Source organism: Vigna angularis, chromosome 1 (genome assembly GCF_016808095.1).
Source record: "Vigna angularis cultivar LongXiaoDou No.4 chromosome 1, ASM1680809v1, whole genome shotgun sequence".
NCBI lineage: Eukaryota > Viridiplantae > Streptophyta > Magnoliopsida > Fabales > Fabaceae > Vigna > Vigna angularis.
Window position 1 is genome coordinate 21,260,255 of NC_068970.1, and position 24,382 is coordinate 21,284,636.

A 24,382-nucleotide genomic window follows, 5' to 3' on the forward strand; every position below is an offset into this window, starting at 1 on the left:
TCTCTTTTGTTCTTAAATTTGAAATCATGCGTATCAATCTTTCGTCGCATGTGTTTTAAGATTCCTTCTCTTAGTTCCTTGGTAATCTGAGGTACTATAGCCTCATTCCGTTTTCAATTCGGTATTTCGTAGGTGTTTTAGAGTTCCTTGTGTTTCAAGCAATCGGTGAGGCGTTTTTAGAGTTATGACAACTTTCTTTTAAGGTAAGGGAAGTTAGTCCTTTCTTTAGATTATGTTTTTTGTGTATGTTTAGTATATTCGGTAGTGATAAGATGATTTAAATGAAATTGTGAAAATTGTTCTAATATTTATTGTGTTTGGATGATGATTATTGATAGTATGATGCTTGGATGTTTAGTAATGTGTGGTTTTGATATTGTTGTTGTCATGATGGTATGTAATTAAGTGACATTAGATTATTGGAATTGAATGCTAAGTTAAGGAGTAAGGAGTTGTCAAATACATAGGTTTTTGTGATTGAAAATGGAGGTTTTAAGGGACAAATATGTGAGATAAGGGTTGGTTTGAGCAATCTGGTATTTCATGGTTTGAGCAATCTGGTCTTTCAAGGTTGGTTTGGTGGCATTTGAGACTTGTAAGAGTGATAAGATAGCTAGAATCTGAAATATGAATAGATGGTAGTCTTTTGGTTGAGTTTTAAGTGGTTTTAAGCGCAAATGTGAGATTTGAGTAGTGAAATTTAGAAGTAAGAGGTTGTGACTGATTTGGGGAGTGTAGTGTCTTTGTTTGAGTCATTTATGACTTGTTCTAATTGCTGGTTTGCTGAAATTGGTGTTATAGGTAGGATATTTGAGTTTGGGTAAGTTTAAAGTAGTCAAGTTAGGTTTGAAGTAGCTAATTGGAGTTAGAGAGGTGTTTTAAGATGTCTTTCAATGTCTAGAAGGTATTGAGGATCAGTTAAACTTAGATAAAGGGTAGCAAAGATCAAATTTAAGGTAGATCAAAATCAGTGTAGCACTGAGCACCCCCTAAGCGTCCTTAAGCGCTCCTTTTACCAAGAAGAATTTGCCCGAGCGCGCTTGGGCACCCCATTCCAGTGGGGTTTGGCGTTGAGCAATCTCGAGCGCCCCCTAGGCGCCTTTTCTCCACGATACGCGTCCTTAAATAGGTTTTTGGGTTTTCAGTTTTAGGGTGTTTTGTGTTTTCTAATGCACTATTTTGGACTTTTTGATGTATGTGTAATGGTTTATTATGAGTTCTATGGTGATATATGAATTGATATGTTTAATTATATATCGAAATGAAAGTTTAGAAATGAGTTCCAAGAAGGAACCTTTTGTTGAATGTTTCAAGTAGTGTTAGTATGAATGCATGTAGCTCAGTCTTGAGGTTATATTAACTCTCTAATGGTCATTCATTCTCAAGTAGAGAAGATTGACACATGTGATGAGAGTAGCATGAGGTCTTAGTCTAGGTGCTTTCAGTATGACCTAAGATGCAGTATAGACTAACCTTGTAAGTGTGGTAGGATGGAACCCATTGGTAATGGCTTTGCAAAACAATAGAGGTCACCACAAATGCACAACCCACCATAACTCGGCATTCATACTATATCCGAATAGTCTAGTCTAGGTTCTTGCATGTTAAGATGTTTGGTTTGATTCATGCTATATATGATTCATGTATACAATGCTTTAAGTGGAATATGAATTGTTTTGTATCTAGCTTAATATTTTCCTTGTATTTCATTGATATGTTTTTGTGTTTTGATTGTCTTGGCTATGATCATCTGCAGGTGTGAGCAGATGGTGATGAGGTGACGATAGAGCAAGCTTTGGATGTAGGATCTACATGTGTTATTATCTTTAGCTAGCTGCCATATATATAAATTTGTTTAATTTTTTTGTAAATAAAATTTCTTTATGGTCACTTAGATGATCGTAAATAACTTTATTTCTCTATATGTTAATTAATTTATTATATTGATTATATGATATTTCCTTATAGTTTAATACTATATTTTGGAATATTAAAAGATAGTTAAAAAATAAATAATATTTGGTAGATCTCAATGATAAATTGAATATTTATTTTTAAATAAATAAATGGTTGTTATATATTTTTCTTGTAAGAATCTATTTATTTTTAGAAGAATATCTTCAATCATTTTATGGAATATTTCATATATCTATTTCTCAGTTTCAATAATAACCCCTTTTTAAAGTTGGAATAAAGACAGAAATTAATGGTGGAAGTCAAGTAAATCTTAATGCCCGTAGTATCTCTTTTCTATCCTTAAAATATTAAATGCTTTTCTTTAAAAAATATTAAATGCATAAACTTTTCAACATTTAAAATTATATATATATATATATATATATATATTATGATATAAAAATGAAAAAAATCATTTACAACTATATTTATTAGAATAAAACATCAATTATATTTTTTTTAATTTGAAATGTGAAACTTTAAATAATAAAATAAAATAAAATAAATGTTAAACGTGAATCCATTTCAAAATTGTGATTATAGATATTCATAAAATTGAATATATAATCAAATATATTAGTAAATAAAATTAAAATAGTATTTCTTTTCAACGAAAATTTAATTATTGCGTGATTATTTAAATAGTACCTGATTTATTTTTAAATTAATTAATTTATCTGTCTCAACAGTAATATGCTTATGAAAATTCTTATCAGTGGAGTCATTTTGAAAACTTTAAAAACCTAATATCAGTGATTGATTGTAGGATGAATGTACAAAATAACTTCTTAATATTTATTTATCTGGTGAGTGGTACTATTCTAAATTTAATTTAGTCAATATTCGTATTCGATGTAGAAACAATTTAAATTATAAAATTTGTATTGAAATAAAGGAAATGTATCTCAAAATTAGAACTAGTGTTGTCAAACTGGGTTTGAATGGATTAATCTGGCTCACCATGAATTTTGGTTTTTTAGGTTTGAAAAAAATGTCATTGTTGTGATATGGGCCAATTTTCAACTTGGCTTATTTAGAATCCGGTTCACTCGAATTGAACCCATGGTGAGCCGGGTTGGTTCACTGATAATGACATATTTTACCATGAATTTAGTAATGAATTAAGAGAAAATGTCAACCCTTCCTTAACTTTTTACCTTGTAAATCCTAGTTTTCTTTTAGTTTGTTAAGTGGTTGCACCTTAAGCTCTAATGAGATATTTTGATCACTAATCCCTGCTTTTATGTGCTTAAAGTAGTTGGAAGAAGTCTATGCATCAAATGAAGGCACTGGAAACCAAGGAAAGTAAGAAAAACAACAAAAATGAAGAACCAGAATTCTGCTGAAGCTAGCCCGGGCGCCCCTAGTCTATGGGGGCTTGAGCGCTAGTGCATCATGACTGTCGTGCGCCTGAGCCCCCCTCCTTCTGGGGGCTTGAGCGCCAACTTTGCTGACATGGCAGATTTGCCCTATTTAACTCAGAGGCGCGATGAGCTTGACATCTTTTGACACTCATACACATTTTCTCTCATTTGGAGCACTTGGAGGTGAGCTAGGAGATGTGGAAACAATGCATCTTTTTCCTTGGGTCTTCTTCCTTCTTCCATTTCCACCATTGTTGTAAGCTCAAGCTCTCCATTCATGGAGAGCTAGTTTCATTATTGTTGGGGGAATTGATGTAGCCACTGAAATCTTATGTAAACTACTTTGTTTTGAATGAATATATGCCTCTTCCATTGATTGTGAGTGTTTAATTCCTTTTCTTAATGCTTGTTGTGAAGTAGCTACTCATGGCACGATTTTAGGGTTTGTTTGATATTGGGAAATGTTGGGTAAATCTAGACTTGGATTAAACACCTAAAGGAAATAATATCTAGGGATAGAACTAGGACCTTTGGTTGTCTTAAATCTCAATTCTTAATGCGGAAATAATTGTTAGGTCTTCCAAGGGATCGGAGCCTAATAAAGAAGTCTAGGCTCTCTCTACCAAGGGATTGTGTTTGAGTAATTTAGTAGATTGACATTGGCATATAATGAAGAGGAAGTGGTTTTCTTTACATAAGAGTGAAGTAGGTGAAATCATACCCCCAATAATACCATTCCATATCATAATCTTCCCATTTCCAAGTGTTTGAGTATCAAAGATCACTTTTATCATTTATGTTGCATGTTTACTTTAGTTGCACTAAAACCCAAATTATGAAGCATTCTTTAGTCTGAGTTAGTTGGAAATTATACGATTGTTTGGTGACACGAGTCTCTTGGGAAACGATATCTGGTCTTACCGGTTTTATTACTTTGAAACAATTTGGTATACTTGCCAAAGTCTCAACATTCACCAACTTACCTAATTTAATTTAATTATTTAATGATTTAAGTTTCAATATTATTAGTTATACTTTTGTTATTGTGTTATAGATGGAGATAAAAAAATATGTTTCCAAAGAGAGAAAAATATTATGGATTTATCTATTCAAGACTCTAATATTATAAATGGATAAGTGACACAAAAATGATCAATTTTAAAAACTTATTTGTTTCCTTTTTGTACTTGCTTTTGGATTACATTTGAATTATTTGGTACTTTTTTTATATTTTAAACTGTCTTTGGAATTTAACATCTTTTTAGAGTGAAATTTATTTAGATTTAAATTACAATTTTTTTTAGATTTGAAAAAAATTATAATTAACTGAACTAGTAAATCAATCTGTTTAACCCACCAATCTGTGGTGGGTCACCAGATTCAAATTTTTTTAAATCACTAATAAATGAATTGGTTGGATTGACTTATTAAGTGACCAATCTGTGATAGATGAGACTGAGTGATTTGTTTTGACACACTAAATAAGAACTGAGAAAAAAAAAATTTAATTGGAAAATTTTAAAATAAATTTAAACATACAGTTAAATTAAATTGGATAAATGAAATATATTATATAAATAAAATAAGTGAAATAAATAATTATAGTCAAATTTAAATTATAAATTAAAATTATATTTTAGTATTTATAAATTTGTAAATATATATAAATTTTAAATTTTACTTTTATATGATATTATTTTGTTAAAATTTAATAGTAAATCACAAATTATTACAATAATCATTATTAAAGTCATAGATATTTTTTTTTTAAGTTAAAGATGGACTGAACATATGTCATTTATTTTCAACAAAAAGAAAATGATTAAAAATTTTAATTTAATATAAATTTATAATCTGAAAAATCCAACTGAATAAACTCATATTCCAATATCTCAAATCAGACTTACACAATAAATTAAAATGATCAAATATAAATTTTAAAATATTAAAGTTGAATTATACTCATATTAAATCAAATCTGATTCAACCCAGATAAAGAACATTAAAAAGCAGAAAAAACATCGGATACCGTGGTGATGAAAATTAGTTTGCAATGATAGCGATGTGAATGATTATTATAATACTAATAATGATTACGACGAGTGTAACAAATGTTGGTGAAGTAGCCAAGTAGGTGCAGGCTATCACTGTTCTATGCTAGCTTGAGTCGTGCGGTTCGGAATTCCTGCCATAGGTCTCATGCGCCGGTGTTGCAGATTTCCACCACCTTTCTCTGCAACTTTATCACTCTCCTTTATTATTTTTATCTTCTAAAACTTATCATTATCTCATTATGTCCATCAACCAATCAAATTTAATAACTAGTAAATGCTCACTTAAATTTCCTCTTACCCAATTTTAAGAGTATTATTCTCCACTGAACACATATGCACTTGGTTATAAATGAAGTCAAAAAGAGGTGTGTTATATTATATTCAAATTTACTGCTATCTCTCACAAATATTTATATTGATTATAATTACTTCAAATTTTAAGAAAGATGTTAAAAACTATTCTTAATTACACAATATCATATTTGTTTGTTGTGATTCATGATGTAATGTCTTAGAGACTTAAAAATATATTTTTATATTTCAAAGTAATTACAACTAAACTTTTATTCCTGTAAGAAAATAAAAATATAGGAATTTCGTATTTAGAGAATAATTTTATATCATATCGAATATTCCTAACTTCAATTTAGTTATTATTATACTGTTATATATTGAACTTATAATTAATAGTCATATGTTAATGATCCACTGATATGTTCCCTGAACAACAAATTGTATAAAAGAAAAAAAATTCAAATCCTTTGTTTCACATCATAATACACATTTTATTATTCATTTGAATGGAAAATATTTCTTATATGCTAAGCAATGAGACATACTTGTTAGGTGATGTATATTAAAGAAAATGTTTTTGAAAAAGAAACTTTACAGTGAAAACATTTAGTCATATAGGCCTTTATGTACTCACAATCTTCTTTTCATGGTTTTTAAAACCAAATATTAGTATCTAAGCCGCCATAAAAGTAACAATAAATTGTCTCACAAAATTAGTACATTGTTGACAACTTTGCTTATCATTAATAAAAGTATTGCTAAATTTCTTGCATCCCAACATGTTTGACCTTTCAGTTACCTAATAATAGTTAGCTATATCATTGCTATTATGATTTCAACTTTTTAACTATTTAGTGATCAAAACATGATGATACCATAAATACACCCATTAGAAAGATAATTTATCAATTGGTACATAAAATAATAAAAAATATGTACCAAAATTTAATAATGTTTCAAATATTGTATAAACAAAATTATGTCAAATATATGCAATACATAATTATTTATATTTGTATCATTAAAAATATAAATAACTAATGATTACAAAATTCATCTAAAAATATTATGAACCCTTTAAGATAAATATCAATCAATCACATTTTACTTACAACACATAATACATGTAATATATAGATATGTATATAAATATTAACATGTAATAGAAGTATAAATTATACTAATATATTATCCTTTATTATTAAAATTTTATTCTTAAAAACAAGAAATAACTCTTTTTATATGTTAAATAAAAAAAAACTCTTTTTAAGAATCACTGTCCTAGCTATTTTTATATTACGTAACTGTTTCTTATTACTATTACTATTATGAAAATTATGGGGTGAACATCTCGAACAACCAATAGTAAAATTGTGTAAACCAAGAATAGTAATGTAATAGTTATTTCTCAACAATAATACTGTAAATGTATTATTTATTGATCTAATATAACTGTCTTAGTCTTCTCTGAGAAATTGAAAATTGATTCAGCAAAGTATGTTTCAAGACGACGAAGAAGTGAGAAATTCAAAATAAAATAAAAAATACAGTGATAAAAAAAAATATTGTAGAGGAAAGGAAGACAACCAGAGAAAACAAAATGAAAGCATTTTAATATTGGAAAAAATATTTACTTTGAAAAATCTTATACATTTAATTTGGTTTTAGTAAGGTTGAGTCCTATAAGGTGCATTTTAGGTGTAGAGCAGAAGTAAAAGCATTGCATTGACACAGACTTTAATATATTTGCGTTTGAGGATTTAAAAAGGTTGAAAATTGTTGTTGAGTCCTTCTTCTTGTCCATGTATGTGAACAAGATAACATAAGCACGTACGGAATGGAGCATGCAAGGTCCAACAGAGGTTCTGTTCTGCAACTCTTTCTTCCTGATTGACCTAACCCACCAAAATCTATTCGTAAAGCACTGAGCCTACAACCACTGGTTTTGTTGAGTTGACACTACCCAAAGCGCCATGCCCTCACTTTGTCTTCCACCATCAACTTCACATATACCACAAAATAAACCTTTTCCTTCTCTATAACCACTCCTTAACTACCACCAATACTAACATGCCACTGCTTCTTTCTTAACCCTAATACCCTACCCCTAACTCTCTCTATCCATATTTATAATTTTTTATTTATTTCTTTTCTTCTTTTTCATCTAAACCACTGTCCAATCTCATCCCTAGATGGAATTCACCATGTCAACTTTGTTTCCTCTTTTGTTTTGTTCAGTGCACCAGATCAAGTCACCCTTTTTTCTGCACAAGATTTTTTTTTCTCTTGTTTTCTGGCCAACTAAGCAAAATGTCTGGTTGCCTTTTACAGAATTGAATATTGTTTTAAACAATGGTTTTGTTTTAGATTATGGTTTAAATGAAACTTATAAACCAGTATTTGGATTTCCCAATACTTATTAAACAAAAGACATTAATGCTATTTTTGGTGATCTTTCGGTGAGCTACAATAATGACTAATAAATAGATCTCTAAAGAAATAACTGGTTAAGACTGTACAACGAATAAAAGAAGAAGAAATTGAATGTGGGTGGCGGGTTGAGAAGGAAAAGTGAATGCAGTTGGTTTATCTAGTAAAATTTACTTTTCTTTATTTGCCATTGCAAACTCTCGATATAGAAGTTAACGTTTGCTTGGTGCAATGTCTAAAATTTCAAACGTTGTCACATGTTTTTAATATAGATTATAAGTGTTTTTAAAGTACTGGGATGAGACCATTGTATTGTAATGGTTCCAAAATACTTTAAAGGAATTTTTGTGTTATTAACTTAGATTATAGTGGAAGTCCTTTTGTCACGTCCCTTTTAATGAGCTGAATTTGTTTTGCAGATGAGTTGACTTGAATCTTGAATAACTAGAAATGGTCTTAGGAAATTTTTGTCTTCTAGAGAGTCCTTGGATAGTGTACCTTTTAGATGGGGCTTCTTAAATGCTTCATAACCAATGGAACACTTTCAATATTTTCCCATTTTCATTTTTTTAAATTGTCTTAATAATTTGTCACACCCATGACCCTTCCTAGCTTATTTAGGAATTTGTTTTTTAAAATAAGAGGGTTGGACAATTGTACTAATAAGAACCAAATTTCAAATGATTACGCAAACATAATTATTTTTTATATCAATTCAACAAATTTAATTTAGGAGGGGAAACAAATTATGTCACACAACATTATTTTCTAAATAGGTCTAGGTTTTAAAATATCACACGCAACTCCACTTTATTTACTTGATATGTATTATTTTTCAAAATTTAATTCATATTTTGGATGTCTATTGGATAATAACATTTATAAATAGACTAAGTAGCCTATATCCCTAAGTAGGCCAACATTCCTCTGAATGGGTTAGTAAGCCTATAATTTTTAAAAGGCTGGGAAGAAGTGAAATTATAAATAAATCAAATATATGTTAATTAAAACTCTAAATAAATAAATCACTTCATTCACGAGCCTTTTTCCAAGCTCAACATATTTTTCAAAATTAACTTGATAAATAAGTTAATTTTAATATTAAATATACATGTCTTAAGTCAAATTTTTCTTTCCCATCATCAATCATTATTAAAATAAGCTATATTATAGTTACTATATTGGTCAAATATATTAGTAAATAAACATCAACAGTTTAAAGAACAAAATTTATTAAATTAAAATAAAGTTGTTTGTAATTATTATAGGAGTATTGTACTTATTTGAACACAGGTACACTTATAATAGCCCTTAAAGATAAAATAAGAATACTTTATTGATAATTCTTTTTTTTGTTTTTGGATGGTAGGATTAGAAGTGAATGAGTGAAAGAAAATAAAAATGACAAAAAAAATAAAGAAACAAAATAATAATAATAATAATTGAGTACAAATGAAAATAGTTTTGAAATAGAACAAAATAAAACAGAAAGTATTTTTATTATAATATTATTTTTTTATTCTTTATATATTATCATCATTTATTTATTATATTTTTAAAAATTGAAAATGTAGAGTGTAATTCAGTGAAAAAATTTTACCACTAAAATTTTGAAATAATTAAAAGCTTCTATATTATAGGAAAAGGTGATCAATGAAAAGTTGATGCATTTAATATTAAAAAAAAAACATTTAAGATTTTGAAGATAGAAAAGAGATACTACCAGCATTAAGATTCATTATTATTTTAATTTATTAACATTTACTAACTCATAGTAAGAAGATAGGATAAGGAGTAAACATTTTGAAAAACGCATTACAAAATTGTAAACCAAAAACAAAAAAAATATGATTTTATAATATTATTTTTGATTTTGCATTAACTTTGATGATACTTGTTGAGACTGTAGTTACCAGAAAATTACTGTAAGCAAAGGTTGGATAAAAAAAAATGAGAAATTTGAAAAAAGAAAGAGAAAAGGTACAATGACAATTTGGTGGCGCTGTGTTCCCCTGTTTGAACGCATATTTGTTTGAGGCCACATGATTATTTTCATGGAAATTCGATCTGGTTGCCTCTTTTTCACCCGTCCAAATCTCTACCTCTTATATAATATAACTAATCACCCCACTGTTTTATTAGTTCATTGTGACAAAGAGCACATATAAAGTAATTTTTAAAATATGACAAGAGTGAAGTTTAAACTACCTGCGTTTTAGAGAAGCATTATTATACCCGGATTCTGGTTAATTTAATTTGCATGAGAAAAAGAAAATGTGAAATATGAAGAGGGAGGTAAAGGGTATAAAGATTAAGGAGGGGACAAGAGAATTTTATTTTAATGGAAGCGAAAACCATAAATTAATGGACACAAAAGGGGCAATGTGTCACGAAAAGCAGCGGGTTTTCCGGTGCAAAGGACGAGGGACGCAGAAAGCTGTTTCTGTGACACGTGGCAGGGATCTTGGCCGTTGAAAGAACATGGGAAATTTGTAGGATCGGTGGGGATGAGATGGATGACATTACATTCATTCGGTTGCATTGTTGAGGAGAGAGAGAGGAGAAGGGAGTACTTGCTTACTGTGCAGTGTAGTGTAGTGGTTTTGTCATCGTGCGAACTTAAACACACAGGCTTCAGACACAAAAGGAGGAACTGCTCAGAACTAAAAAAAGAGCTCATAAACTCTGCAGAAAAAATCAGAGAGATAGAGAGAGAGTGTGAGGGGTTATTAAATTGAAGGAGCATCAGAGGGTTGCAGAGAGAAAGAGAGGGGCATGGCGGCGTTTGCAGTGCAGCGATAGCTGTAAAAAACTGTGGTACTGTTGTTGCTGCTGTGCTATGCTCTTTATTATTATTAATGCATAAATATATAATGTATATATTCAATTCATTCATTCACATATATACATATACATACAACACAATTACAAACAAACGCTGAATTCGGAGAGTGACCTAAGAATTGAAAGCGCGATTAACGCTGCCCGACACTGTTCGACGCCTGTCCTTAACCAACGAAGCTTCAATTACCCTTTCTCCAACCACAACGGCTAACCCATACCCATAACCACATGCTGTAACACAACACAACACAACACCCAACACACTCTTCTTCAAATATTTTAACCATTTTTCACTCTTTTTCTTCCTAAATAAAAATTAAAATACCAGTGTTATTCTGTGTTTTGTTTTTCTGTTTTTGCTGCTTGTGTTTATGTCTCTGATTGTGTGTGGAGGCTACACTATTGATGACTCTACACTACACAACACAACACAAAATCCAACCAACAGGGTTATAATTTCCTCAACATAAATTCAACCCAGTTCTACTTGCTATTGTTATTATTACTTGTATTATATTTATTGTTGTTCTTGTCCTCCTCTTCTCACTCCCAAATCCCAATTCTCAACCCCACGCCTCATTCAAAGCTCAAAACCCAGAGAATTAATTCAACCAATAGTTACAACTGGCAACTTATACCCGTGTTCTTTTGTTTTTCTTTCTCTTTTTTCTTATTTTTACATGCTTGCTTCTTTCTTCCTTTTGTTCTTTTCAATATCAAACAACCCACACCCATCCAGTTTTCTGATATGGATTTTGGGCCACAATTGAAGCTCGGGTCAGGTGCAGAACAATGGCGGGTTTGTTCTCATTAGGCGGAGGGAGAGGGAGTAACAACAACCAGCAAGACAACACTACCAACAACGAGATTCCTGCGGCTGAGACCCTATTCTGGTATAGCAAAACTGACGACGTTTCATCCTACCGAGGGTTCGAGCTATGGAACCAGCAGCAGGAGCAGCATGTGATGCCCCCGCATGCGCGGCCTCTCCTGCAGCGAGATCTTTACTCCTCCGGTGTGGGACCCAGTCGAGGCGTCTCCGATGATCACTCCTCGTCTAGATCAGCGTTTGTGGCTATGCGCGCGGCGGAGGGTGGAATAAGCTGCCAGGACTGCGGGAACCAAGCAAAAAAAGATTGTCCACACATGCGGTGCAGAACGTGCTGCAAGAGCCGCGGCTACGAGTGCCAAACCCATGTCAAAAGCACTTGGGTTCCCGCTTCCAAACGTCGCGAGCGTCAGCAACAGCTCGCTGTCTTGCAAGAGCAGCAGCAACAACAGAGAGACCTTTCCAAACGGCCAAGGGACCCAACCGCTTGCACTCGTTTGCCCTCGTCAGGTACATAACACACTCACCTCACCTCACCCACCAACTAATTCACTCCCAGTGCTTCTTGTTTTGTCTTTGTTTGTTCACAGTGATGCACACAGAAGGACTCGCAGTTTCTGTGATTGAGTGATGAATGAGAGTGGGGAAATAAAGGAAAGGAAAAGAAAAGAAGAGAATCTTTCGCCAGGGAAATTCTCTGAAAAGATATCGAGGGACTGGTGAGAAAGTTTTGGAAGTATACCTGCAAACAATGGAACCGTATCGATTGCGTGTGAACCAAAATCCACCATTTTCATATATCAGCTTTTCTTCTTTCTCTCTTTTTTTAAATTTTTTTTTTCCTTAGCCCTTTCCCTTTCCCAAAACACTGTTATGTATTAGCCCTGACGAATGAATGGATTGACAGCAAGAAACTGTTTTTCCTCCTCTTTCTTAGCACATTCTCTCTCTCACTTCCACGCACATCCAGTCGCCTCTCCTTCACTTTCTTTCTTTGTTGATTATTAGGTTCTAGTTTTTCAGTAAAAAGACCCTTCTTTTTTCTTTTTTTGTTTCAGTCTGTTGCTTTTCTCTCAAACCATGGATCATTCAGCTACATGCCTAATGTTGTTTCTTTTTTTGTTTCTTAATGTGTTGAAAAAAAAAGAAGGGTTAGAAGAAGGGCATTTTCCATCTGTGGTGAGTTCTCCTGCTGAGTTCAGGTGCGTGAGGGTTAGCTGCGTGGAGGATGCTGATGACAGGTATGCATATCAAACGGCTGTGAACATTGGGGGACATCTGTTCAAAGGAATCCTTTATGACCATGGTCCTGAGAATAGCAATAATAATAACAGTAATAATAATAGTAATAATTACATGGCCGGGGAGACCTCTGCTGGTGTTGGTGGAGCTCAGCCCTTGAACCTCACTGCTTCTGGCGTTGTCACTTCTTCTGGGGCACTTGTTGATCCTTCCTCCTTGTATTCCGCTCCGGTCAACACTTTCATGGGTGGCAGTGGTACGCAATTCTTCCCTCACACAAGATCTTGAAAAAGGAAAAACAATATGGGGACTATGCGGATTGTATTCCACATACTTCTCCTTCACCAACTTTGTGTTTCTATCATTTGATGTTATTGTTCTTCAGAACGAGGCCTAGAGGTAAATTTGACACTCATATTGAAGTGAGAGAGAAAAAAAAGAAAAAGAAAAGACAGGAGAGAACAAGAGAAAATATATATATGGATGTTTTTTTTTTGTGCAAATTATCAATGCTTAGTTCAAAAATAGATCATTCTTCTTCTCCTTGTTGCAAACCAGCTAAAGTTATTTGTTTCTTAGCTTTGTACGATTTAAGGACACATCTGGTTCTAATGTTGTAGTTTGGTGTAGAGTGTCTTCTTTTGTTTGATCAGTTGCAATATTATAGTATTTTATTTTTTATAATTTTTTCGAGCCCCTCTTTGGTGCTGAATTATATCACTTTTGTTTGGTTGGTTTTGAACTTGGAAACTGCTTTTTTTTCCCTGTTTACAAGTCTTCTATCTGGTTAATTGAACTGGAAATACAGTTTGGATCTTTATTTGGATTGAACGACTAACCTCGAAGAAAACTTGTTTAGTTCCTTCATATTTTGGATGGGGCGGGTCCAACCATGCACGAGCATATTCAAGTTTTAAAGGTGAAAGATCTCTCTCTCTTTCCCTCTTCCCATGTGATGATACTGTAATTCCATTATCTAACTTTGCATAGACGTGACGTTGAATTTAAAATGGGAAATATTACTTATCAATGTGCTCATATTTAATGCACATGCAGGAAAACTATACGTATATAGGGGAACACTGCATTTTATGTGTAAGGAATACAGCATATGGCATAACATACTAGAGTATATTGTTGTTAAAGGAAAACTAAAATAAGTAAAACAAATATAAAGGCTACGATTTCTGAACTTTCCTTAACCTTCTCTTCTGATCAATGCAGCATGCTCTCACCTCCTCATGAATGGTCACCCAGTTGTTTGATCAGTTTCCATAAACAGATTTGGTTATACTATCAATGAAATACACATGCTTTCATATGTATCTCACGATACATTTTTTACTGACCCAATTACATAATGTATAGATAACTGGCCCCAAAGTCAAAGCTTATGAGATATATTGTGAACCATACATATTGTCCTTGATCTGTGAATACTTCATTTAGAGCAATTATTATGCTACAATAAATTTTTATAACCATCAGATAAAAGCTGAAGAGAGAGACTATGTACTTTAATAAGTGATGTAACAAAGAAAAACAAAAAATAATGTTGCAGAAAAAGTGTTTTTAAAATATTTACAACGTTTTTTTACAAGAATCTTGCAGATTTTAGGGATTGTGGGATCATTGACTTGCGGTAATTAATATGATGGAAAAATGACGGACAAAATGATTTTATTTATACAATGAGGGAGCAATCATTTATTTTTTCTATTTTTATTTTATATAAGGATAGTATGTATGTATTCACTCTTTAGCACTTGTCTCTTCCCATTTCTAATGAAGGGTGATGGCATGGATACCAGTTAGAAGCCCAGCTGGCACTAATAATTGTGTATACTTCTTAATTTGCCCCAGTTGATCTATTAGAAGTTTCTGTTATGATTTGACTAGTTATCTATATCATATATGACTTACATTTCCTAGATTTGACAGTTCATGCTGCATTTTGGTGTTTGTAGGTCTTCCAAAGTTTAAAAATCGAAAAGTATTTCTATATATATATATATATATATATATATATATATATAAATATACATGAGTTTTCAGAATTAGATCTACAATTCCATTGCTATAAACTGGGTAAATAAATAAAGTTCTCTCAAAAGGGCAGGTTGTCTTGATTTGAATAAATCCTAATTGATTGGTCGAGGTTCACCAGCATGATGATGTCAGAACATATTATATTAGATATTATATTGTAGAATGATTGCTTCCATGTCTGTATGCAGAAGTATGTGATCTAATAAAAGAATCTATCCGTTCGGACATTATCGTGCATGCACTATGATTTCATGGTGACTGGTTAGGTATACAGCAGCTCAATACTTAATTCGGATGATAACGTATAATTTATTTTCTGTCAGAAAACATTGTTTTTCAACGTAGAAGCAATCTATTAGCATTGTTAGTGAAGTTTTCCATTTGATTAAATCATTAATTTTAGCATGCTTTCAAAAGCAGAATATTAATTTCTGCTTGTGATTTGAATTTCCTACTGGCGTCTCTCTTACATTATTTGCCGGTGGCTTTGAAGCCCATGTAAGATAGGACTCATGCTCCTCACGTTCACAGGATCCTATCCAAATTGCGAGTGTTGATCAGTAAGAAGAATTTCATAAATCACTTCAGATGTTCAGCTCGTTTGCAATTGCTGTAAATGAGTCAATTGCACGATTCTCACCATACAAGTACATTCCGAAGTTTGAAAAAATATTTTCTTTAACGTTTCTGTTTATTAATTTTAACATTCAAGAAAAAACTAATGTTTTTTTTCTTCAACAACGTTGTTACAGTTATAAAGTGCACGTCTTAGACGTTATTTCACTTGGAAATAGTAAATAGGTCAACAACAATTTGTTTGTCTGTCTCTTGTTTCATCTGGTAACGATAAATTGTGTAGAAAGTACGCTTTTTGTGCTCCGGGTAAACATGCTGACAACCTAACCTAAATCATTAAAACTAGTTAGAGTTGTATTTGTCAACATCAAGTGACTGAACATTAGGTGCTTTTAGCGCAAGTGTAATTGTATCTCAGTATTATAGCAGATTGCACCACTTTTTGTGTGTTGACTAGGAAAGGCATGCTTTCTTGGGTTGCTATTCAGAGATGCTACAACTCGGTGTTTATATCCAGCTTTTCCTTTCAAAATCTTGTGGACCTTTTTTTTTTTTTTTTTTTTCTGGTTAGAATTATTGGTTACACACAAACCTTAACGTGGGTGCAAGAAAATGCTTTCATGTGGGGTGGTTCCATCTTTCCCAAGGTGAAACCCTCGTATATATTGGGAACAAAATTGGAGCCCAAGGAAACAAGAATTTCTGGGTTTTTTCCTTCCCAATGGTGAAATTATTGAAACCACTTTACTAATTTGCCAGAGACGTGGATCCTGCTGCTGACGATCTCCATGTTCTCCCAGCTTTAATTCGATTCCTATTCCTGCTACTGCCAAAAAGTAGTGTTAATACCATTATTCTTCACTTGGTGCTTCTTCTACGTTGAAAAACAAGATTAAATTAACGTCAATTTAATTGCTCCTCCTACACTTTCTGTAACTGTTTAAATTTACAAATACATATTTTCACACCCTCTATTGTTTGAATATCCCTTTGACAACTTCATTTTAATAATATAGTAAAAAAACACAAAAATCAACTAGATTTAGATAAAATATTATTATATTATTACGTAAATAGTCTATTCATAGTGGTATGTGTATATGTAAATGTCTTGTCGTTAAATTTATTAAGTGCATGACTTTGCTCCTCAAACTGTTTTCCTGAGTTATTGTCTTTTAATTCATCATTAACATCCCCAACAACTTAACACTTTTATTTTTGTTTAGATGCTATAAATATTACTAATTTTAATTCGCAATTAATCTGAAATCATTTCTGAAGCTTTGTTTATTCCATTACTTTCCACTGTAATTTTAAAAGTTAAAGTCAATGATATTTTATGAAATAAAGTGAATTCTTATAAAGTCAAAGTCATTGACATGTAATATATTACTTTAATAGGGTTTACTACTAAAACTATTGCTCGGAGACTTAACAGTGCATGCAAACATTTGATTTCATCGCTGGACCTGCTTCTGAAAGTCTCTTTATAACGAATAATAGTAGCTCACGGGTATTTACTATCAGGTCAAACAACCTAGCTGTAGTGGCAATATATATTCTGATTGGTGGTCAAACAAGGTTTTGTCCACGTTGATAATTTTTCCCATAAATAGAAACTAAACAAAGACCAAATATATTATATTTTTCTTTACGTGAACTAAACTATGCACTTCAATTTTTTTTTAAATGTTAGTTCAGAAAGCTTCAATAGCAGAAGCTTAACACAAACATATATATGTATATATATTACTGCAGTTTTTTTACCTTAGTAATTACTGTTAGCTTATTTCCTTCATTTGGGAATGCACCTTGGCCAATGTTAGACGATTTCATTTACTATAGATCAATTTATTTTATAACATATATTAATTTAACATCTTTATAAGAAATTAAGAAATATTCACGAGAGTAGCGTGCAATGGCAGGATAAGAATACTAGTGTGTGTATAGAAAGCTTAGGATATTTAGGATCTGGTGACTGCGGAACTGATAGGCAATGTGCACTGTGTGAAACATGAGAGTTGAGATGTACGAAAAATAATGGCATTATAGTTTAAGAAAGAGAAGTGTTTGAGAGGAGGAAGGAAAATTAGAATAAGTTGGTGATATGATTATGCATATATAGGGTATTGTGTTGTGGTTGATTTTGAAATGAAGAGTAGTAAATGCTTGGTCTGACGAGTGGCATAGGCAATTAAAAGGGTATGTAGCATAAGGGAGAATAAAGGGTGGAAGTGATTTTAATAGAGAGAAAGGTGAAGTTGAAGTAGTGGGAGTGAATGGGTTAGGGACGGTAGCGGAGTGAACTATAATTGTACGTTAGTCTGTGGTGTGGTGTGGTGTATAATGGTTGTTGTGAGGGTGGTCCCAACAATGCCGTGTACTGGTTAGAGATGACACAAATAGGGTTTCTACCTTTACCTCAGAGAGACCAGGAGGAGCAGTGTCTGTCTCTGTCTCTGTGTCGGTGTCTCTCTATCTCTGAGGGTGCAACCTCAAGTGCGTGATGAAGAAAACAAGGTTCCTGTTCTCACTTACCAGCCCTGCACGTACCACTGAACTTAACTTAAAAGGATCAGAAAAACAACACATAACAAACTCAATATCTCTCATAAACTCACCTAATTTCATGCCTGACTTAACATCAAAAACACACCATTTTAAGATAAATTCACCGCTCTCCATTTCGTATGCATGGATCACTTCAAACTCTCTCTATTTGCCTACTCTTATATACATCATATTGTTTTTGTTGTTGTAGAAACCTTTCAAAAATGAATAATTTTGGACAATTAATTATATTCAAATGATGTGTTGGGAAAGATAAAATTATTGATATTTTCAGTAAAGAACTTATTCAATTACTTTCAAAGTGGAGAAGTTTTTTGGTTAAATTTCTTTTAATATTAAATAATAAAATCATTTTTACGGTTAAGAATAAAAATACATAAAAGAAAGTTATAAAATAATTATTTCTCATATCTTATTGCTGCATGTATCTTCGTTCATTCGTTAAGAAGTAGTATTTAAATCTAAATCAATCATACAAAATTGATTTGTAAAATGAAATTTGCAATCAATTTATATATTATAAATTAATCTTATTAGTTTATATCAAACTTATTCTCTCAAATCTTAGTATAATAAACTTGAACAATGACTACTCTAATAATAAATATCATACCATTTTGAAAAATGAATTTTAAGTATAATTCAATTTTACAAAAATGAAGTTTACACTTTTTTTATATATATATATATATTTAAATTGAGTTTATTTCTAGTTAACGTGAGACTTTTAAGAATTTTTTATCATACTAGTAATTTAAAATTTAATATTTAAATTACTTTTATATATATTTTTAAAATAAAAAATTTAATTTAAAATCAAAGGAATATATATTTTACCAATATAACAATAATACAACCCACCACTCTCCAAACCTTAACCCCTCTCTGTTTCATATTAGACAAACCAATTGTTATAAATAAGGGTGAAGTGGGAACATGAGTTCTCTTCATCGAAGAATAAAATCTTCATTATATTTTATTAGTTATATATAAAAGAATTACATATAATTTCTTTCATATAATACTGCAGGGAAAACATAGATACTAGTGTGTTAAAAGTCTATATTTTTTTTTTTATGTTATCTTATATTTTCAGTTAAAAATTTAATTGGTATAATTTTTTATTTTATATATTAATATGCATATTAATTTTAATGTATTATTAATGTATAATTACTTATATAATTTATTTATTTTCATGTAACTTTGTTTAAATTTAAGATATTATTTAAGAGATTTAAATTTACAATATGAAAGAGATTTGAAATCAGAGTTGAAAGATCAATTACCTAAAATTATATATTTCATCAAATAATGAGAGTGTTTTAATTTGACAATGTAATGTTCTTATTTAATTATCATTTATATTGCATTATTTATCTAGAAATACGCACAAGTATATATTTACCGTACTCCTTCAATAAATTTTTCAAAATAAAAAAAATGTGTCTGCTCAGGTTAAACCATTGAGCGTACCCTCCTAAAATTTCATTTGATTTCATATAACAGAATCATTATAGTTTAACACAACACAGATATAACATATGTTAAGTTAGTGGTTTATAAATTTTCATACATTTTATTTGAATTATTTTACATCAAATAGACTAAAAAAAGATATTAATCACAATAATCAAAATTTAGTATTTATTTTTAATAGTTCATCGTACTCACTCTTGTATTATCAATTGTTAACAATATTATATCATTATAAACACTCATTTTTATTTAGAATAAGAGGTTTTGCGTGTATTATATCTCCTTTCACTCACATAATTACATATATAAAAAACTAAGTTTTATGACATAATTAAATCTTTATACCTGCAAAAATACAGTTTCTTTTCACACTAAGCCGTCATATTATAAGAAAAACCTTCGGCAATTGTTACAATCTAATATCATTATCTATCTGAATACAATATTAAATAATATTTTCAATCTACAACAATATTAAATCTTCATTCAATAACATTCTACAACAATCTCAATGTAATATTTTCTAGTTGAAAATGACTACATTTACATCAAATATATATATATATATATATATATATATATATATATATATATATATATATATATATATAAATATTCCACAGATTATAGCATATATCTTAACTCTATGCGCACTACAAGATATTCCTTAACTACCAACATAATTTTATCGATTTAAATAAAGTTGTCAACAAAATATAATAGATGGAAACAAATGTGTCCATAAAATTCAATTTTAAACTATAATTTGAATTCTTGACAAAAAATATCTATCAGTAAATTTCATTAGTAATATTTGAAAATATGTTAGTATTTTAGAATTGTTATTATCGAAAAACAAAATCTCATTAAATTATGTCGATAAAACAACTATAAATTTTCTTCTTTAATTTTCAGTTAAAGAACTTCTCAAAATGCATTGAAAAATCTATTTATAATATAGAATTTTTAATTAACGACGAATTTTTTTGTCAATAAATTCATCAATAAAATTCACATCAATATTTTCACCAAACCTAATAAAACATGTTTTTAAATTAATTAGAGATGTATGAAAAAAGAGGAAATTGAGAAGAGGGAGAAAGACCAAGAGAGGAGCCAAAGGCAATAATGCGACAAAATAATGAGAGCGGTTCAACGACAAAATAACGTCAGAGCGACACTAATGTAGTAAAGACTTTTTACGCGGGTTAAAATATGATTTTCATGTCACTTTTAGAACCGACATAGGTACAAGCATATAAAAAGTTTAGACTTTTTATATCAGTTTCAAAATCGATATAGAAAATGTAATTTTTCACTACAAAAGTTTATAAAATTACTGACGAAAGTAATTTTGTCAAAAAATTAGAAATACCAATAGATTTACTAACAGATTTTAAAATTTTAATTACCAACGAATTCATTATCGACAAAAAAATTCATCAGCAATATATATTTCATATATCGATAAAAACATCTATATGTAAAAACTTTCATGATATGTAATATACATTATCGACGACAAAACTGTCGATAGATCCGTTAATAATATATATTTTATTTATCGACAAATTTTTCGTCGGTAAAATTCATCGATAAAAAGAGCAGCAATTTTTTGTCTATTTTTTTTCTCTACAAGTCACATGATTTCTTTCTCTGTCTCTCATGTGAGGTCTTCATTTCTTTTCTCTCGCGTGAGGCAATCCCATCTTTCCCCACTTCTCCATCTCAACTCAGACAACCGCAACTACAAGCCTCTTTGATGTGCCTTCATTCTCGTTAAGCCAGGTCGCCATGTCCCTCGCCATCGACACATTGTTGTTGGAGTCTTTCACTCTATCTTCTTCTTCTCTAACACACGCAGGGGAGAGGTAATGCCTCTATTCTTCATCTTTCACGCAACGACACATGCAAGGACTGCCACCAGCGCATCGTTGTTGTTGTCTGATCTAAGTCCGGCAAAAATCACCGTTTGTCACCGCCCTTATGGTTGGAAATGCAACCTTCATTGTTTGGCATGAATTCTAATAAATTCTTTTCCAAAATTTTATCGCAGCTTGTAATGAAAGAATTAATTGGATTGAAGATAGGCTACCCCCTTTGTTTGGAATGTGTTCATTTTTCAGGATTAGTAAAAATAAAAGAAAGAAGAAGGAAATTGGGAAAAAAGATGAACCAAATCACAATATTTATCGACAAATTTTTTCTTTGATAATTACTAATAGATTTTTTTTATAATTGCTAACATATATAAAATTTTGTTCATAAATTTACTGATAACACTATTATTGAAGATTTTGGTCCATCGAAAATTTGTCCAAAAAAGTCATTACCGACGAAATTTTCATGTTTCCAAGAGATTTGATCGATAATACTTGTTTTTTTTTGTAGTGTTTTATATCGGTTAAAGATACAACTGATATAGAAAGTGTCACTTTGTATGTTCCTACAACCACTTCCACTAAAAGTGTCACTTTGTATGTTCCTACAACCACTTCCACTTCCTGCTTACCAGTGGTGACAACAACCTCTTCCTCATCATTAGCGATGGCTGCCTGATTTTCCTTCATATGATTGGGATTGTAGCTCGACATCTTTGGAGAACGAGAGAACAAGAGTAGGTGTTGTCGCTAAGATTGGAAAGTTCGAAAGGGTTTAAATTAACCTAATTACACCATATTATTTCTAGGTTTAATCGATATAGAAAGTCTTCTACTTTATTATGAATTTTTCATCGTTTCCACTTTCTATACTGGTTCTAATTCTGATTCAAAAATTCTTATACTTTATTACGAATTTGCCACCACCCACTTTCTATGTTGGTTCTAATGATAACCGATATAGAAAGTCATACAATATTTATAATCATGTCATCATGTCACTTTTTATTCTGGTGGATTATAACGGGCGTAAAAAGTGAATTATGCTCCTTGGACCTCAACTTAAGGCAACGTAAAGGTTCCTTTTTTGTAATCAAACAACATTTTCATATTTGTCATTGTTAAAAAATTTGTTTTTGCCACTTTAGCTCATTGTTTTGCCACATCACCATTCATTTAACACCTTTACTACAAACTAGGGATGGCAACGGGTCGGGTCGGGAACGAATAGTGCCAACCTGCAACCCGACCTGACAAAAAAAATCCACCCGCTACCTGCACGGATACCTGCTTAAAAAATACCCGCAGATATTTTAAAACCCGTGGATATCCGCGGATACCCGCAAATATTTAAAAAAATATATTTTTATAAAATATTATAATAAAACTTAAATAAAATTACAAAAAATATATAAAATATAATATATATTAAATTAAATATAAATTAAAATTTAATTTTAATTATATTTAACCTTATAAAATATAAATTAATGTTAATTTTAATTAAATTTAACTTAATAAAATATAAATTAAATTTTTATTTTTATTTTTTGTGGGTAGCGGATATCCGCGAGCAGATAGTATAATATCTGGACCCGACCCGTTTATAAGCGGGTATTAAAAAATCCGCTACCCGCAATCCGCGGGTAGTAAATATCCGTGGGTACCAACTATTCGTCGCAGATTTTTATCCGCGGATATCTGTGGGCGTGGATTTTTTTGTCATCCCTACTACCAACTTAACGGATAAGACTTCATTAATACAATTTATACTACTTTGAGACAAAATAGAGACATTTTTAAAAGCAGGTACTAAACAAAGAAAATCTCTAAATATAAGTATCAAATAAGCAATTAAACTTTTATAATATTGTATAAGTCTTATAGGAAAAATGAAATTATTTTATGAAAAAAACAATACCATAAATTCCTACTGTAAACATTTGTAAATAATTATTATATTTTCGTTAAAATAATCCTACTTTAAAGACATTTTAAGTAAATAGTTTTATATTTTAAGTAAACAGTTTTAAAAATTATGCGGTTATTTATAGATAAAAGTTGTATGATTATATATTTTATTAGATAATGACATTTTAATTTGATAGTGGGTAAAATCATATAATTGAATATATATATATATATATATATATATATATATATATATATATATATATATATAGAAATGTGAAATTTTAACCACTATGTAATTTACCCATTAAAAGCTGATACAGGTTTTCATAACTGCTTTTATATATATTAATATGTAACATCGGCTTATTCGATGTTGAAATTTTATTGTTTTATTAAAAATAACCTTTTATCTCTTTTTTATGCTTGGAATCGTTTTTTTTAAAAATTAAATACAATTTTATAGTGGGTTCAATTCACTTTTAAGTATTATATATATATATATATATATATATATATATATATATATATATATATATATATATATATATATATATATATATCGTTTAAATGCAAAGATCGTTTATATGACTACTGTAGTAAAATTTTTACCAATTTTATTATTAGCTAGCTTTTTTTTTTTTCTGAAATAATAACTTGGTTGTGGCAAATGGGTTGGAAAACATTCTTGTGGAAAAAACAAATGCACATAGGTGTAAAAGATATACCCATTTATGAATTCCTTCTTGTTGAGATTTTACGTGATTGTATAATTTTTCTAATATCTCACAAACAATTATGAAATTATATTTAAAGTATTTTTGTATGTTATCGTCATCATATTTTTGTTACACATGATTTAGAATGATGAAATATAATAGAAGAAAACATGATAAATTC

The 24,382-nt window shown here is 30.5% G+C and overlaps 1 protein-coding gene across 4 annotated transcripts; it reads left to right on the plus strand.

Annotated features, from left to right (window-relative positions):
* The first annotated feature begins 10,655 nt into the window (after positions 1 to 10,655).
* On the plus strand, positions 10,656 to 14,738 carry LOC108335879 (protein SHI RELATED SEQUENCE 1). Of its 4 annotated transcripts, XR_008246619.1 has the most exons (4): positions 11,025 to 12,281; positions 12,919 to 13,932; positions 14,070 to 14,108; positions 14,238 to 14,729. XR_008246619.1 is itself a non-coding variant. In XM_017572073.2 (3 exons), the coding sequence occupies exons 2-3, from the start codon at positions 11,735 to 11,737 to the stop codon at positions 13,299 to 13,301; spliced, it is 930 nt and encodes a 309-aa protein (XP_017427562.1). In that variant the 5' UTR covers positions 10,656 to 10,915; positions 11,715 to 11,734; the 3' UTR covers positions 13,302 to 14,735. The 4 variants fall into 4 exon arrangements, 2 of the variants coding, with proteins under 2 accessions (XP_017427562.1, XP_017427571.1); XM_017572073.2 differs by adding an exon at positions 10,656 to 10,915 and having other exon boundaries at positions 11,715 to 12,281; positions 12,919 to 14,735; XR_008246618.1 differs by lacking the exon at positions 14,070 to 14,108 and having other exon boundaries at positions 14,238 to 14,728.
* The last annotated feature ends 9,644 nt before the right edge of the window (positions 14,739 to 24,382 follow it).

Excerpts from the sequence above, each read along its gene's own strand:
- LOC108335879 (XM_017572073.2), top strand. The coding sequence starts at position 11,735 with ATGGCGGGTTTGTTCTCATTAGGCGGAGGGAGAGGGAGTAACAACAAC. Across the intron at positions 12,282-12,918 it reads CACTCGTTTGCCCTCGTCAG|AAGGGTTAGAAGAAGGGCAT; the intron begins GTACATAACACA and ends TGAAAAAAAAAG.